Source organism: Eptatretus burgeri, chromosome 15 (assembly GCF_056783735.1).
Source record: "Eptatretus burgeri isolate ZD-2024b chromosome 15, Ebu_testis_v1, whole genome shotgun sequence".
Taxonomy (NCBI): Eukaryota; Metazoa; Chordata; class Myxini; order Myxiniformes; family Myxinidae; genus Eptatretus; species Eptatretus burgeri.
In genome coordinates, this window is record NC_140975.1 from 7,613,686 (window position 1) to 7,632,034 (window position 18,349).

Here is an 18,349-nt window from a genome sequence, read left to right on the forward strand (position 1 = left end):
TAAACATTAATTATTATTTAGCAAAATCAGTTCTACGAAAATCGAACTCACTCTGAACTTATGTCTTAACCATGTTTTGACATCACTGTTGAAGGCATATCCTAGCAATGGTCATCTGAGCATAGCATATAATATTTATGGAGTCATCTGGGAAAGTCAACTTCATGTCTTTCAAAAGTCGAGGTTATTCAGAAAGCCAAGTCTTGTTAACCGAGTCATATGTTTAAAATCATTAAATAAAATTCAATAAAAGAGGGACATAAGGATAACAAGTTAAGTACAGTGTTGCCTTTGAGGTGTCAGGTTCATATTTTGATCCCCAGTATCAGATCCAAATCCAAAACTTGATATGTTACTGTAATCGTTCGGGGGAAGGTGCATTCTAGTGTAACCTGTCCTTGTGAAGGAACATCAAGTCAATGGTCCTGCCTGCAATCAAGTGGAAGGCATATATCCCGTAAGATCTCCAGGTATCTTCAACATTCAGAGGCATTCAGATGAGTACAAACGGAACCCGTGCGTCGGTGGGTTTTTTGCATCGAGTCAAGGCTCGTGGAAGAGCTAAAACACTGAACGGATGATAATGCAATTGTTTTGGAGATATTGTATGCAAGAAAAGCATGCAAGTTGGGTTGGAGTTTCAGTACCGGAGTGGCAGCAGGCGGTCGTTAGCAAGATACCCCGGTCGGTGCAGTGTTTGGTCATAGTCGCCATATTTTGCCTGCACCGAATACGAGGCAAGAAGAACAGCTGTCTCTGGTGGGCAGTATATTTCATCAGAAAGGACAGCCTCCTTCACTTGCAAGAAGAAGAGGCGCTGAGTGACCTCCTGGATCAGTTCCTCTGTTACATCCTCAGGGTAGAACTTTGCCCGAAAGCGAAACTGCAAAGGGGTCTCTTTGCGCACATCCTGTCCGGAAACCTGAAAAATCACGTGCTCAATACAGGTCACAAGGAACTCAATCTCAACACAGTTCACAAACAATTCAACCTCAAAACAGGTCACAAGGAACTCAATCACAACACAGGTCACAAGGAACTCAACTTCAACACAGGTCACAAGACATTCTACCACAACACAAGTCACAAAGCATTCTACCACAACACAGGTCACAAGGAACTCAACCTCAACAGTACAAGTCACAAATAAGTAAACCAAACACAGGTCACAAATAATGCAACCATAACATGAGTCGCAAAGAAGGCAAACACAGAACAGATCACAAGGAACTCAACCTCAAAACAGGTCACAAATAATTCAACCACAACACAGGACTCAAGGAACTCAACATCAACACAGGTCACAAATACTTAAACCTCCAAACAGGTCACAAATAATTCAACCACAACACAGGACTCAAGGAACTCAACATCAACACAGGTCACAAATACTTAAACCTCAAAACAGGTCACAAGTAAATCAAACTCAACCCAGGACACAAGGAACTCAATCTCAACACAGGTCACAAGGAACTCAACCTCAACACAGGTCACAAAGAACAAGAACGTCTGGAACCTCTAACAGCTCAGTTAATTTGGACCGGACATAATAGACAACATGATCTCACCTTCTTGTTCAGTTTCAACCACGTGGTATAACCCTTTCCATCGACATACTGTAATCCGAAAAACCAGGTCTCACGCAGGCCAATCGTCTTCACTACCTGTGTGGGACCAGAGCAGGTGCGAGCATCACGATGGCCTCGGCTTGTCAACACAGACACACACACACACACACACACACACACACACACACACACACACACACACACACACACACACACACACACACACACACACACACACACACACTCACACACACACACACACACACAAGCGGAATGTCCAAACAAACGAAGCTTGAGGAGATGAGGAGAAACCAAGGGATGACATTTACAAGGTAAAAATGGAGCAAAGGACACCAAGGCAGAGCAGGTGGGAGAGTGGATGTAAAATGTAGTCGGCAAATGGCTCAAACAACCAGAATCTACCTGATCAAACAGCTGTTTTCCCGTCGTGTTCGAGTGAATTGCAAACTCGAGTTCGGCATCAACCGTGGTGACTCGCACGTTGATCTATGGGGCAGAAGGAAAAGAGCTTCTGAAACAATTGGGCGGCCAAGAAGATCATAAGGAGGAAGTACAATCAGACTGCAGAAAAATTCCAGACTGGAAAATCATGAAGATGATCAACAGCCGTGACCATTTCGCTAAAGAATGTAATAACCTCGGCCTCATCTTCTGCCAGCATTCTGCTCATGAAATACATCATTAAGAACAATATTCCACTATCTCGACAAATCAACATTCCCTTCTTCTGCTCCAACTCTCCCAATCCTTAAATCCTAAAACATGACGCACTCAAATCATGGAAGTGAAATGTCCCGCTCTTCCACAAGTCTTGCCGAATGTGATGACAGCACTTCCCTGTCTCCCCATACCCACTGAAGGGCAGAGGCAAACCAACAGAATAATTTGTATATGGGTGAAGGGCTTCATCAGAGAGAGGGATAGATATGGAGAGAGATGGATATGGAAAGAGATGGAGAGAGATGGAGAGATGGTGAGGGACAGAGAGACAGAGATGGAAAGGGATAGAGAGAGATGGAGAGAGATGGATATGGAAAGAGATGGAGAGAGATGGAAAGGGATAGAGAGAGATGGAGAGAGAGAGAGAGAGAGAGAGAGAGAGAGAGAGAGAGAGAGAGAGAGAGAGAGAGAGAGAGAGAGAGAGAGAGAGAGAGAGAGAGAGAGAGAGAGAGAGAGAGAGAGAGAGAGAGAGAGAGAGAGAGAGAGAGAGAGAGATATATGGACAGATGGAGAGGGATGGGGATGCATTGAGATGGAGAGAGATGGAGAGATATAGACAGAGATAGAGTGGAATGGAGAGAGATGGAGATCGAGAGATGGAGAGATGGGTGGGGGGGAGGAGGAGAGAGGGAGAGAGAGACAGAGAGAGACAGAGAGAGAGAGAGAGAGAGAGAGAGAGAGAGAGAGAGAGAGAGAGAGAGAGAGAGAGACAGAGAGACAGAGAGACAGAGAGACAGAGAGAGAGAGAGAGAGAGAGAGAGAGAGAGAGAGAGAGAGAGAGAGAGAGAGAGAGAGAGAGAGAGAGAGAGAGAGAGAGAGAGAGAGAGAGAGAGAGAGAGAGAGAGAGAGAGAGAGAGAGAGAGAGAGAGAGAGAGGGAGAGAGAGAGAGAGAGAGAGATCACTTCAAATGGAGAATCATGTTTTTTATATCTGAGGTACGATCATCATCGAACCAACCAATCACCTCCATATTATGGGAATATCAATGAGTTTCCATTGCATCACAGTTTTCACATTCCAAGCGGCCCTCTTTCACAACTTGCTGCTGTTCGTCTCCCAAATAACATTTAACTCTAAAAAGTGATCATAAAAACACTGAACATCCACATTTTTGAGGGATCTCATAATCCCCACTTTAACAATGGTCAGCCATTTTATAAAGTCACCGTTTTTCATATACATCGTCTTCACGAAAACAGATACAGTGATCCAAAGGCTCCGGCAGGGATCGCTGCTCGGAAGGAATCCATGGCCTGGCGAGCGGCCATGCTGGAACCCGGGCCGCAGACTAATGGTGCCATGCACTTTTCCCAGAGGATAAAAATGTCCATCCTGCTCAGTGCTCATTAACGCAGCACAACCGACTCACCAAATTCCATAAATATGGTGGATATAGAAGACACCGACAGGGATGGAGATTACAACAGTGAGCGATCATCGGTGCAGAGACACGTCACCTGGAGTTGACTCCAAACTCATCTCAAGCGAAACATTATTCTCCAAAGGTCATGTGTAACCTCACCGGCTTCGGCATGTCTTCTGAGGTTCCCAAAGCGGCTGATGCTCACCCGGTGCCCTGCAAGTCACGAAACAGGGACGATGTCCAAACGAAAACTCAACATCCACATAGCACCACCGATGCATCGGACAATCATCACGATTCCTGATGTGCATCGGACAATCATCACGATTCCTGATGTGCATCGGACAATCATCACGATTCCTGATGTGCATCGGACAATCATCACGATTCCTGATGTGCATCGGACAATCATCACGATTCCTGATGTGCATCGGACAATCATCACGATTCCTGATGTGCATCGGACAATCATCACGATTCCTGATGTGCATCGGACAATCATCACGATTCCTGATGTGCATCGGACAATCATCACGATTCCTGATGTGCATCGGACAATCATCACGATTCCTGATGTGCATCGGACAATCATCACGATTCCTGATGTACCATAAGATATTTTGAAATTATTATTTTTTTCCAATTTAGTGAGGGGAATGTCAGTGAGACAGTCCCACCATTCCCTGCACTTCCCTGACACTTCCCCAGCTCATTGGGATTATTTTAAGACCGTGCTATTTATGACTTGTGCTGTCACACACACGCACACACCCTCACACACCCTCTCGCTTGAAGGATGCGGAGTCACAAAAGAAAAACACCGAAACGTCACAAATAAATTATTTCTATATGCAAGGTGCAGGTGTCCACACGCTTTTATTTAATTATTTATTTAAGAGATAGAGGCTCTTGGAAGAGCTTGGACACCACATATTCATAGCAACCGGAGAAGACGTGGTGGAGACTTTGATCACACGGCTAAATTAAATAATTGCTCGACTTGACATTCTGCGACAGGACTGTTTTGTGGCCCATTGTCAGTCATGTAGGATTGTTCTGTTGTGAGTGTGAGGGCCATTTCCTCGTGCTGCCTGCCCGACAATGCACTAAATCAGAAACCAAACGAACCGATTGGTTAATGCAGCACGACTGGACGTCTGACCAACGTCCTTCCACAAACGTCCTTCAGGGAATGAAATCCACCACAGACTCCAATCCATCCACCGTGACCATCATGTGACTCCAGCTCGACAATGTCCTTCCACAAACGTCCTTCAGGAATGAAATCCACCACAGACTCCAATCCATCCACCGTGACCATCATGTGACTCCAGCTCGACAATGTCCTTCCACAAACGTCCTTCAGGAATGAAATCCACCACAGACTCCAATCCATCCACGGTGGCCATCATGTGACACCAGCTCGACAACGTCCTTCCACAAACGTCCTTCAGGAATGAAATCCACCACAGACTCCAATCCATCCACCATGACCATTATGCAACTCCAGCTTCACAACGTCCTTCCACAAACGTCCTTCAGGAATGAAATCCACCACAGACTCCAATTCATCCAACGTGATCATCGTGCAACTCCAGCTCGACAACATCCTTCCACAAACGTCCTTCAGGAATGAAATCCCCAACAAATTCCAATCCATCCACCGTGGCCATCATGTGACTCCAACTCGACATCGTCCTTCAGGGAATTAAATCCACAACAGACACCAATCAATCCACCATGGCCAACATGTGACTCCAGCTTGACAACGTCCTTCCACAAACGTCCTTCAGGAATGAAATCTACCACAGACTCCAATCCATCCACCCTGGCCATCATACGACTCCAGCTCGACAACGTCCTTCCACAACGTCCTTCAGGGAACTAAATCCACAACAGACACCAATCAATCCACCATGGCCAACATGTGACTCCAGATCACCAATGTCCTTCCACAACGTCCTTCAGGGCATGAAATCCACCACAAACTCCAATGCGTCCACCGTGGCCATCATGCAACTCCAGCTCAACAACATCCTTCCACAAACATCCTTCAAGGAATGAAATCCACCACGAACTCCAATCCATCCACCATGGCCATCATGCAACTCCATCTCTGAAACATCCTTGCACAACGTCCTTCGGAGAATGAAATCCACCACAAACTCCAATCCATCCACCGTGGCCATCATGTGACTCCAGCTCCACAACGTCCTTCAGGGAATGAAATCCACCACAAACTCCAATCCATCCATCGTGGCCATCATGCGACTCCAGCTCAACAACTTCCTTGAGAGAATGAAATCCACCACTGGCTCCAATACATCCATCGTGGCCAACATGCAACTCCAGCTCAACAACGTCCTTGAGAGAATGAAATCCACCGCCAGCTCCAATCCATCCATCGTGGCCAACATGCAACTCCAGCTAGATGGCATATAACGATATCGAGATGGAGTCCAAATGCCGACACCGACGCCCAACGACCAAGGCTAGAGTGGACAAACGAATCCAAGTCTCGTTTCGTGGTATGACGTCATAATTAACGTCGTCGCAGCAGCAGCAGCAGTCCATGGTGGACTTCCTGGCCGGTCACAATGACAAGGGGCAATTGTGACGCGGAGGTTCGAACCGCTGATTGGCCATTTGTGACGTCCTTACTGACCAGGGACCCAACCACGAAGTACGTACATCGGTCGGACAGGTATACCCATAATGACGTCAAGGCCATTTATTTATATACGGCTCGGCAGGTCCCGTTAGTCCAGCCGTTGGTGAGCTCGCTGGTACGTACTGTACGTACGGACGTACGACGTCGCACCGCGTTCTGCGTGGATCGGATTACATCACCTCGATGTATACCCACATGCATATGTATCGACAACCAAGCACAATAAAAGTTCGCAGAGACAAAAGCAGCTGAAACGCGCGGACACACTCTCACCGCACCACCAGCGATCCTTTCCCGGAGATCTGACTCTTTCTTTGTCTGTCTCATCCTGTGTCCACGTCCTGGGTAAAGCGATCCGGCCCCGCTCAACGTCCCAATCCCCTCTACGGCCGATCGGATCGGGAACCGCGGCCTAAAGCCCCAAATACCCTCTCGGCAGACCGACGTCAACACCGCATCTCCATTTTCACTCACTATCCCTCCTCCTTCGTCGTCCCCCCCACCACCACGACTACTACTACTACTACCCCTCCTTTTCACCGACACCGCAACCTTCACCTCGTCTGACATCCCCCTCACCGCACAAGCTGCGGCGACGAAACAACCACCGATCACCGCATGCGAACCTCGTGAAGCTCTCACCTCTCCTCCTCCTCCTCTCCCCGCTACCATCACCCCCCAACCTCCAGCCACTCGGTCCGCAACCCCACCCACCCATCCGTCCTCCTCCCAAACAGTACCACATATAGAACCTGTGCCGTGCATCATCGTCTCGTCTTGCTTTTCATCGATTCCAATTCCCATCCCGGTTCCCACGCTCTCCTGACTCAGACCTGATCATACCTGATCATACCTGATCATACCTGATCACACCTGATCATGGAGGAGGAGAAGGCTAACGAGATGTAAATAATGGTATTCCGACCTGCTAAGAATGGCATTGTGCATTTAAAAAGAGTAGACCATTGTGTGCCGGTGTCTAAAATCTCTAAATCCCTGCTCATCAGCTATAGAGCTATATGTCGCAGTGGTGATGCACCCTATATGTATATCCGGTACATATAACCTCGTGTTCGCAGACTGGACTATAAATGGTCTCTAATTAATTGCTAAACACAAGAAACACAACTACTTGCTTCAACTACCTCCTGTGACTTCGCAGTCCGTGGAGATGGTTGACATATGGAAGCATTTGAAACAGACCACATGTACTACTAGATGTATGATGTACCCAGTATATATGACAACATGAACCACTGCGTGTACCCAGTATATATGACTACATGAACCACTGCGTGTACCCAGTATAGATGACGACATGAACCACTGCGTGTACCCAGTATATATGACTACATAAACCACTGCGTGTACCCAGTATATATGACGACATGAACCACTGCGTGTACCCAGTATATATGACTACATGAACCACTGCGTGTACCCAGTATATATGACGACATGAACCACTGCGTGTACCCAGTATATATGACGACATGAACCACTGCGTGTACCCAGTATATATGACGACATGAACCACTGCGTGTACCCAGTATATATGACTACATAAACCACTGCGTGTACCCAGTATATATGACTACATGAACCACTGCGTGTACCCAGTATATATGACTACATGAACCACTGCGTGTACCCAGTATATAGGACTACATGAACCACTGCGTGTTCCCAGGATATATGACGACATGAACCACTACGTGTCCCCAGGATATATGACTATATGCACCACTGCGTGTCCCCAGGATATATGACTACATGAACCACTACGTGTCCCCAGGATATATGACTACATGAACCACTGAGTGTACCCAGGATATATGACTATATGCACCACTGCGTGTCCCCAGGATATATGACTACATGAACCACTGAGTGTACCCAGGATATATGACTACATGAATCACTACGTGTCCCCAGGATATATGACGACATGAACCACTACGTGTCCCCAGGATATATGACTATATGCACCACTGCGTGTACCCAGGATATATGACTACATGAACCACTGAGTGTACCCAGGATATATGACTACATGGACCACTGAGTGTACCCAGGATATATGACTACATGAACCACTGAGTGTACCCAGTATATAGGACTACATGAACCACTGCGTGTCCCCAGGATATATGACGACATGAACCACTGCGTGTCCCCAGGATATATGACTATATGCACCACTGCGTGTCCCCAGGATATATGACTACATGAACCACTACGTGTCCCCAGGATATATGACTACATGAACCACTGAGTGTACCCAGGATATATGACTATATGCACCACTGCGTGTCCCCAGGATATATGACGACATGAACCACTACGTGTCCCCAGGATATATGACTATATGCACCACTGCGTGTCCCCAGGATATATGACTACATGAACCACTACGTGTCCCCAGGATATATGACTACATGAACCACTGAGTGTACCCAGGATATATGACTACATGAACCACTACGTGTCCCCAGGATATATGACGACATGAACCACTACGTGTCCCCAGGATATATGACTATATGCACCACTGCGTGTCCCCAGGATATATGACTACATGAACCACTGAGTGTACCCAGGATATATGACTACATGGACCACTGAGTGTACCCAGGATATATGACTACATGAACCACTGAGTGTACCCAGTATATAGGACTACATGAACCACTGCGTGTCCCCAGGATATATGACGACATGAACCACTGTGTGTCCCCAGGATATATGACTATATGCACCACTGCGTGTCCCCAGGATATATGACTACATGAACCACTGAGTGTACCCAGGATATATGACTACATGGACCACTGAGTGTACCCAGGATATATCACACATGAACCACCGAGTGTACCCAGGATGTATGACGACATGAACCACTGAGTGTACCCAGGATGTATGAATACATGAGCCACTGTGTGTACCCAGGATATATGACTACATGAACCACTGCGTGTACCCAGGATATATGACTACATGAACCACTGCGTGTCCCCAGGATATATGATGACATGAACCACTGAGTGTACCCAGGATATATGATGACATGAACCACTGAGTGTACCCAGGATATATGACAACATGAACCACTGAGTGTACCCAGGATATATGACTACATGAACCACTGCGTGTCCCCAGGATATATGACTCCATGAACCACTGCATGTCCCCAGGATATATGACCACATGAACCACTGCGTGTACACAGGATGTATGACTACATGAACCACTGCGTGTACCCAGGATGTATGACGACATGAACCACTGAGTGTACCCAGGATATATGACTACATGAACCACTGCGTGTCCCCAGGATATATGACGACATGAACCACTGCGTGTCCCCAGGATATATGACTACATGAACCACTGTGTGTACCCAGGATATATGACGACATGAACGACTGAGTGTACCCAGGATATATGACGACATGAACCACTGAGTGTACCCAGGATATATGACTGCATGAACCACTGTGTGTACCCAGGATATATGACGAAATGAACCACTGAGTGTACCCAGGATATATGACTAAATGAACCACTGCGTGTCCCCAGGATATATGACTACATGAAGCACTGTGTGTACCCAGGATATATGACTACATGAACCACTGCGTGTACCCAGGATATATGACAACATGTATCACTGTGTGTCCCCAGGATATATGACTACATGAACCACTACGTGTCCCCAGGATATATGACTACATGGACCACTGCGTGTCCCCAGGATATATGATCACATGAACCACTGAGTGTACCCAGGATATATGACTACATGGACCACTGAGTGTACCCAGGATATATCATACATGAACCACTGAGTGTACGTAGGATGTATGACTACATGAACCACTGTGTGTACCCAGGATATCTGACTACATGAACCACTGCGTGTCCCCAGGATATATGACAACATGAACCACTGCGTGTACCCAGGATATATGACTACATGAACCACTGCGTGTACCCAGGATATATGACTACATGTAACACTGCGTGTACCCAGGATATATGACTGCATGAACCACTGCGTGTCCACAGGATATATGACGACATGAACCACTGAGTGTACGCAGGATATCTGACTACATGAACCACTAGGTGTACCCAGGATATATGACTACATGAACCACTGCGTGTACCCAGGATATATGATCAGTATTGAAAGTAATTATCTCATCACCGAAGGTGGACGGAGCTTGTTTTTCTCCCGCCTGTTTTCACGATACATAGCATGATATTCTAAAAGTTGCGGACGAGTTTCGATGACCTAACTTGGTGGATTAGTTGTGTCGGCCACAAGAACAAGCCGATTCGATTTTGGTTCAAGCCCGGCTCCAGATCGGAGCAATCAATGGGCTGAAAAAAGTAACCTGTTCAGAATGGTGGAGGTGTATTCGCTCTACCCAGTCAGGGTCTGGTATTGCGATGAGATGCGAGATCGAGATATATATATATGGGGTTGACTCAGCCTGTCATCCTTCCGAGGTCGGCGAAGTGAGTACCAGTATACTGGGTCAGTGTATACCCCGGTTAAAATAGGTGTACCATATCCCTGTGTCGTAAGAGGCGACCAGGGTTGCGTCAGGAAGGGCATCCGGCGTAAAACCTGTGCCAAATCACTATGCGGATCATACGGATGATCCGCTGTGGCGACCCCTAACGGGAGCAGCCGAAAGAAGAAGAAGAAGATATATATATATATATATATATATATATATATATATATATATATATATATATATATATATATATATATATATATATATATATATACATATATAGTTACGGTTGTGGAAATTCACAGAACACTATTCAGGTTTCCCAGAGATCAGTCATGTCGATAAGTGTGTGTTCAGATTAGATTTCCCCACTGAGGTCTAAAGGGATTTATTTTGTATAACCGGGCTGTGATCTTTGAGTCAGGCGTTATTCTTTTCCTATCGTTATTTTGGAACAACCGCCTTTCAACAACCACGCCATCCCCACCACAGCGCCAACCACAACCACTATGTCAACAACCATGCCATCCCCACCACAGCGCCAACCACAACCACTATCTCAACAACCACGCCATCCCCACCACAAAGCAACCACAACATCGCCTCACCTTCATCTCCACAAACGCCGCCATCTTTTCGCCAGCCATGGCAAATCCTACCAATGAACAACATCTCTGCCACCAGACGCGGGGACTCCCGAGTTGGGGCGAGGGCCGATGATCTCTGCAATGTCCGCGTGGGAAGGATGATCTCTGCAATGTCCGCTTTCTTCGCATGACTTACGATCGGATCAAAAGATCAAAAGGGGCGGAGCCAGCGAGGGGTGAAGGGTGAGAGGTCAAGGATTAGACCTCACCCACGGACCCCATAAAAAGGCGCGCTGGAATGCCAAGCGAGTCGGTTGAGGTTTTGCCTGCGGTCGGTCAGGGAGCTGCAGTAGGTGGAGGTCTGAGTTCACCGTGGAGTTCAGTCAGAGAGAGCCGAGGAGACTGGAGCTTGAAGCCAAGGAGCGAGTCCAGCGATGGGCAGTCGGAGCTCGGAGCACAGCCAGCCTGCCGTGCCGCGCAGAACTGCGGGTTCGTTTGGAGAAAGCCGGAGAGAGGTCGCCAACGCTGAGGAACGGACGGGCTCTTAAAAGAGCATCAACTCTCGAAAGAGCAAAGGCCCGTTCGTTCCTCTGAGGCGGCGTCAGCTAGGCCGATCCACCAAGGCCGCACGGCGGGCCTGGACCAACCGAGCTGCTGTGTTCCTGATGATACGTCGAGGGTCGCTCAGCGAGTCACCACGAGGGGGACCGGTAACCAGCTCGGCCTCTCAGAGCTCTTGCGGTCTTCACAGCTCCGTGAACTCTTAAAGGCCTACGAGGTCCAGTTCTTGCCTTTTCCTTTCCTGGGGTTTTTCTTTGTATGAGTGTCGTGGCGCCATGTCCTTAAGTAGAATTGTCATAAGTGCACATAATAAATACAACGGTTGTAGTTCTTCGTATTGCTTTATACGTGCATGATTGCATACGTGTTTGATTGCATACGTGTTTGATTGCATACGTGTGCAACGAATAAATGTCATTGCGTGAATGTTGACCTGCTCGTTGCGTCCTCTTCCTTCAATTGAACTGCCATAGTCAAGTTCGGAATATTAGATGGCTTTTTAATAGCCGATAATATAATCGGGTCCGACGGGCTTGGCGATAATCCGCTCGGCAATCGCAAACGGAGCGAGCTGCCGAGTGGTTCGTTTCCAAGCAGGTCCCGTCGAGGTGTAAATCCCCGGCATTTCTGTCTGCGCGCATACTTAGGTAAATTGACAATTCGGCGATCGGACCCTGTCGCACGTGGACAGAATAGTTGACTGATTTTCGGTGTGATTAAAGACACCCCGTGGCTGGATTTCGGCGTTGATCTGAAAGCTGCGACTAGGTTTTCCACGTCCGGTGGGTGCGTGGCCGCGATTAGCTAAAAGCGGTCGCCCGCACGCCGGAGTGGTGAGAAACTACAACAATATATATATATATATATATATATATATATATATATATATATATATATATATATATATATATATATATATATATATATATATATATATGTATATACTATATTCAGATCAATATTGACCAGCAATCGGCATTTCTTTCATCCTTTGCATCAAGCTTTTATATTGTATTACAAGTTGGGTCACCTGATAAATTTGGGGTTGTTTGGACTTCAGCAAAACTTCAAGAAGATTGATGTTTAAAGCTGTTGCAAAAATTAATCGGGAGTGCAAGACGGCAATGATGGGCCAAACGGCCACATTTCCTCGTTTGATCGGTTTCACTGTGGATCATGTGACTAGTTGTACTCCTTGTCATCTGGTCAAGACTGTGCACCCTTTGTACAGCAATTTCCCATCTGTACAGTTGTGGAAAATAAATACCTGAATGCAATTGATTTGATTCCCAACAAATAATTCACCTTTGATGTGTAAGCAAAGCTCCAGCCCTCTATCTGCCGATTGGTCAAAGATGCATTATTTTTTGTTTTAACACCGATTTGATGAAGAATTGCAATTTTTGATTGTGACATTGACCGAGCACGTGTTACAATCATGTGGTAGTGCAACTTTCGGGGCAACTGGCCCAGAGGTATAGAATTGTATTAAAATAAAAAAAGGCTTCACTCTCACTCTCAATCTCACACTCACACACTCAAACTCTCACTCTCACTCACTCACACTCTCACTCTCTCACACCCTCACTCACTCACACCCTCACTCTCAAACACTCTGACTCTCACACTCACACACTCTTACTCTCAATCTCCCACTCACACACTCTGATTCTCACACTCTGACTCTCACTCTCACACACACAGACAGACACAGACACAGACACACAGACACACTCACACTCTCACACAGACACAGACACAGACACACAGACATACAGACACACATACACAGACAGACACAGACACACACACACAGACACACACACACACACACACACACACACACACACACACACACACACACACACACACACACACACACACACACACACACACACACACACACACACACACACACACACACACAGACCCCTCACTTTTCTTTCTTTAGTCCATAAGTGAATGGTAGAATATTTGACCCCTCCTCTTTCCCCGCCCTCCCACCGCTGAACCCCTCATGCACAATCTCTGTCCACATTCGACCAAACACCTCGTGCGTACGTAATAAATAAACGACCCCTAATTGTCCCTTCCATGGAATCAATGTGCAGGCTTCTTCCTGTTTCTTCGTCAGAATGGAACCCTGCAGCAGACGAGGGTCAAACTCTCATTTTGGACCGGAACCGAACACAGTCCTGTGGTGGACAAAGCAAATCGCAAGGTGTGCGTGCTCTGATGTCCACACCTGACTAATCCTGGTGCCAGCTTTTTACATGGATACTTGGGGGCTCCGACCCAGCAACGAAAGCCAAAGCCTTTTCAATGAGGACATTGTTCACAGGAGGCAGTACAAGCAAATATGTGGAAATCCCAGAGTTTTGATGATGCATTCATGGAGCACACAATCCTAGGCATGGAAATGAAAAAGCCCTCAGCACAGAACTGCAAACATTTGACGTCACAAACAGATGTGCTTGTCAAAGGACATCCGTCGCTCGAGGAACTTGGCTGAAACACTGGGATGATAGAGCTGGTGTGAGAAGAACAGTGAAGGCTCCTTCTTGCTCGAGTCGTATTGAAGGTCAATGTTCCTTCGAACTGTCCTTAGATGGGATTACTCATCAGACTCGGTGGTGTAATTGGTTGGAGGGTCAGCTCTGAGTTTGGGTTGAGGAGTTCTTCTGAATTTGTGTGCGAGGTGCAACCAACTGTCCTCCTACGTGAGCACACAAACGTCTGGTGTGTGACAACCATTTTTTTCCTTCACTATCAATGACCAATTGGTGTCGCACCTCCTCAACATGGATTTAAGAGTTATTGATTTGATGTCGTCGATTCACTGTCAATAATTATGGTTTAAATGGGTTGGGGGAGGGGGAGAGGGGTTGGGATGGAGAAGGAGGGCACATTGCATTCATTCGCTTAACCTCAACTCCTCTCATTGAGCACTTTTTTTTTTCTTCCAAGTTTTCACCCTTTCTTCTCGATTGGTTCCTGCGAGTCTTCTTTGAGTGATGAAAATATTTAACAATCAATATTCTTACAACAGTTTTTTTTAAAGATACAAGAGCAAGACTCATGGAAGAGTGGGGGCGATGGAGGGTAAAACTTCAATGACCTGACAGTGGGGCAACAGTCAGATAAAACAAGCAAGGGAATAAACAAACAGGGAAAGAGCAGAAATAAGTGGAGGAAACAGTAACCTGCAAGTAAGAGGGAATTGGGATAGGTAGGGTTGATAGGGGTAGAAATGATCTTGGGTAGGGTGACATGAGTTGGTGGGACATCGCTTGCTTGAAGTCCTTGAGGAACGAATGGGATTGAACAGGCAACGAGGTGGTTACGCAAGTAGAAGAAAAGAGGAGCAAAAAGAGTTGAACTATACACCAGGTTTACCACCAACTCATGTGGTAAACTTGGGATGTGCGAGTTGAATCAGGAGGTTACTGGAACAACGTGTGCATGATGAAGGAGCTGGGGAAGATCGGAGGGCGAGAGAGTAGAGGGAGCCAGACCGGAGGAGAGGTGGTAATGAACAGAGAGGTCGCGACCTGTCTGCAATGCAACAGGCTTTGTCCTCTGACCTCACCCTGGGATATTCCAATAATAGTTCGAGATTTCGATTCCAGAAGAGAGACAAAGAGATATGATGTTGGGGCACCAGCCCGTAGGGGAGAGCGGTAATCCATTGAGCTATGGACAAAGGCTTTGGAGGCTGTGAGTCGCTCTGATTTTTCAAAGATTGAACTGGAACCATGGCAGATCCTCGGTCTGTGGCTGGTTTTGGGGGCCAGCTTTGTTACATCGTCGGCCCAGGAGAGGTCATTGCTGATGGTGAGTCAGAGAAGTTGAAGAGACTAAAGCCCTCTCAGCAGCTAACAGTATAAATAGATACTTGGATTGGTTTGATGATCCTCCTGGAGTGACACGGTGAGACTGTGATATTTGTCGAGATTGAAAGAAATGTTACCTTAGTCATACCAGCACGTAATCAATTGCAGATCAAAAGAGATTGAAGCAGCTGCTGTCTGCCTGTCCATAGAATGGGGATTCTGCAGGACATAATATGGAGTCATTGGCAAGAAGCAAGAGAGGGTTTTCCAGAGCACAATAGAGGTCGTGTATGAAGATGAGGACCAAGACTGGGCCCAAAACACTGCCTTGTGACACTGAGGCCTCCACTGAGAAAGAAGAGAAGAGAAGAGGGTTCCATTCATAGCATTGTGTTGACTGTGAGTTGAGGAAGTCAGAAATCCAGAAGTTAAAGGGGCCTTGTTTCAGGTCAACCTTGGGAAGCAGAGCAGGATGCCAGACCGTATTGAATGTTCAAGACATCTATGGAGATGCTATTTACCTCTTTTTGAGGTTTAGGGCCTAAGACTATTGCTGAGTGAGAAGCAGAAGCATATCCTGAGTTGAGTGACCAGGAAAGAAACCAACCGAACAGTTAGAGATCAAGCAGTTTGAAAAGAGGAAAGACTTGATATTAACAGCAATGATGGATTCCATGTATTTGTTCGTAATTTGAAGTAAGCTTTGTGGTGTGTAGTTGAGAGGATGTGCACCCTTCTTGTGGATGGGAGTGATGTTTTCTGACTTTCAGCTTGACATGAATAGGTGAAACGAGGATAGGCTGAAGAGCGTAGACAGAGGAGAAGCAACAGCTGCAGTCGGATTTGACAACATGAGCACTGATGCCATTTGGGCTCATCGCCGAAGCATGGTGGAGGCTGCACAGAATTTTCTCTACCTTCTCAGGTGTGAACACAAAGTGCAGGGGACGGTGGATATGAGGTTGTAAGATGGGCACAGAGAGTGATGCGATTAGGAACACGAGATTTAGAGGCAAACGGGGGGTTGGGACATTCTGCCTGGACCCAATTTGTTGCATGAAACACGATTTTGTGCCAGATGGGACAAAGTTAGCTGTGTAAATCATCCCACATGTCACATACCATAATGCCGTGCCATAGGAAAATTGACATGTTCTATTTCACCTTGACAAGGCTTTGCTTCTGGCCAATGGAAAAAGTCCATAACACCATTGGTTAAGAGATAAGGGTGTGGAAGTGGAGCTCAGCTGCACAAGGTTTCGGTGATGGAGAGGTCTTTGTTAGGTCTGCCAATGTGCACATGCTGTTGATAAGCAACAAAAGTTTGACAGAACCCCAAGATGCAAGCTGGATACAACATGTTGGCAAGTGTATCCCAACCTTTAACTACATCCATAACTTTCAGTCGATTAATTATCAGGACAGCTGTTGTCCACAAGAACCAAGTTTTAAACTTGTTGAGTTTAAATACCTAGCACACAGCACCTGTTGCTTCGCTGACAGACAAAGAGGGAGAGAGACAGAGACAGAGACAGAGACAGAGACAGAGAGAGAGAGACAAAGAGACAGTGAGAGACACACAGAGACAGAGAGAGAGAGAGAGAGAGAGAGAGAGAGAGAGAGAGAGAGAGAGAGAGAGAGAGAGAGAGAGAGAGAGAGAGAGAGAGACAGACAGACAGACAGACAGAGAGACAGAGACAGAGAGACAGAGACAGAGAGAGTGAGGTGTGGGAGGAAAGTGCTGCACTTTTTTAGGGTGGGGGGGGGAGTGATGAGGGGACAGACAGAGATAGAGAGGGGGGAGAGAAAAAGATAATGTTATATTATGCTTTACGACCACACACACACACACACACACACACACACACACACACACACACACACACACACACACACACACACACACACACACACACACACACACGCACGCACACGCACACGCACACACACGCACTTCCCTATTTACATCATCGATGCATTCCTGGATAACAGTTTAAATTAAAATTAAAATGTGAATCGAACTTCAAAATCCCATTGACTCTATATATTAAAGGGAGAATGCATTCCAGACAGAAAAAAAAATCGAGTGGAATTTTTTCAGAGTAAATTAATTAAAATATTATTACAGTAAAATATTACACATACAGTAGGGGGTCTGGTTGTCTTCTTTCCTGTGCAACACAAGGCTACGAGTAGCATCATTGACTGAGGGTTTAGCAGTGCTGCTGATGCAGTGCCCCTGTAGGTTAGAGCAGGAATTCGGAATTTGGGCAGGATTTCGGGGATAGCTCCCCCACTCTTCACGAGGGGCTCTTTAATGTCCACCAACTAATTCCAGCAGATGTGATGCCTGGTTCATGTCCATTGCTGAATCACCCTGCCAATGAAACCCTTGCTTAATCAACCTGCCTGTGAAACACGGGATGACAGTTTATAACTGGATTCAGATTCGAACCCAGGCTTGATAGCTTGGAGAGAGTGCGCGTACCTCTCGGC

General features: G+C 46.5%; 1 protein-coding gene across 12 annotated transcripts in view; it reads right to left on the minus strand.

Annotated features, from left to right (window-relative positions):
* The window catches only part of LOC147011429 (radixin-like), a 28,556-nt gene extending 21,453 nt beyond the window's left edge, over window positions 1–7,103 (minus strand). Inside the window, exons 1-5 of one of the 12 annotated variants that reach the window (XM_085858034.1) lie at window positions 6,986–7,043; window positions 3,832–3,885; window positions 1,992–2,075; window positions 1,569–1,664; window positions 648–922 (exon numbers count right to left, since the gene is read on the minus strand). In XM_085858034.1, the coding sequence (XP_085714160.1) occupies window positions 648–922; window positions 1,569–1,664; window positions 1,992–2,075; window positions 3,832–3,843 (467 nt within the window). In that variant the 5' untranslated portion in view covers window positions 3,844–3,885; window positions 6,986–7,043. Of the gene's footprint in view, window positions 1–647; window positions 923–1,568; window positions 1,665–1,991; window positions 2,076–3,831; window positions 3,886–4,800; window positions 5,060–6,616; window positions 6,853–6,883; window positions 7,044–7,083 lie in introns of those variants that run through there. The other 11 variants (XM_085858030.1, XM_085858031.1, XM_085858036.1 and 8 more) reach the window with 11 other exon arrangements.
* Window positions 7,104–18,349: the final 11,246 nt, after the last annotated feature.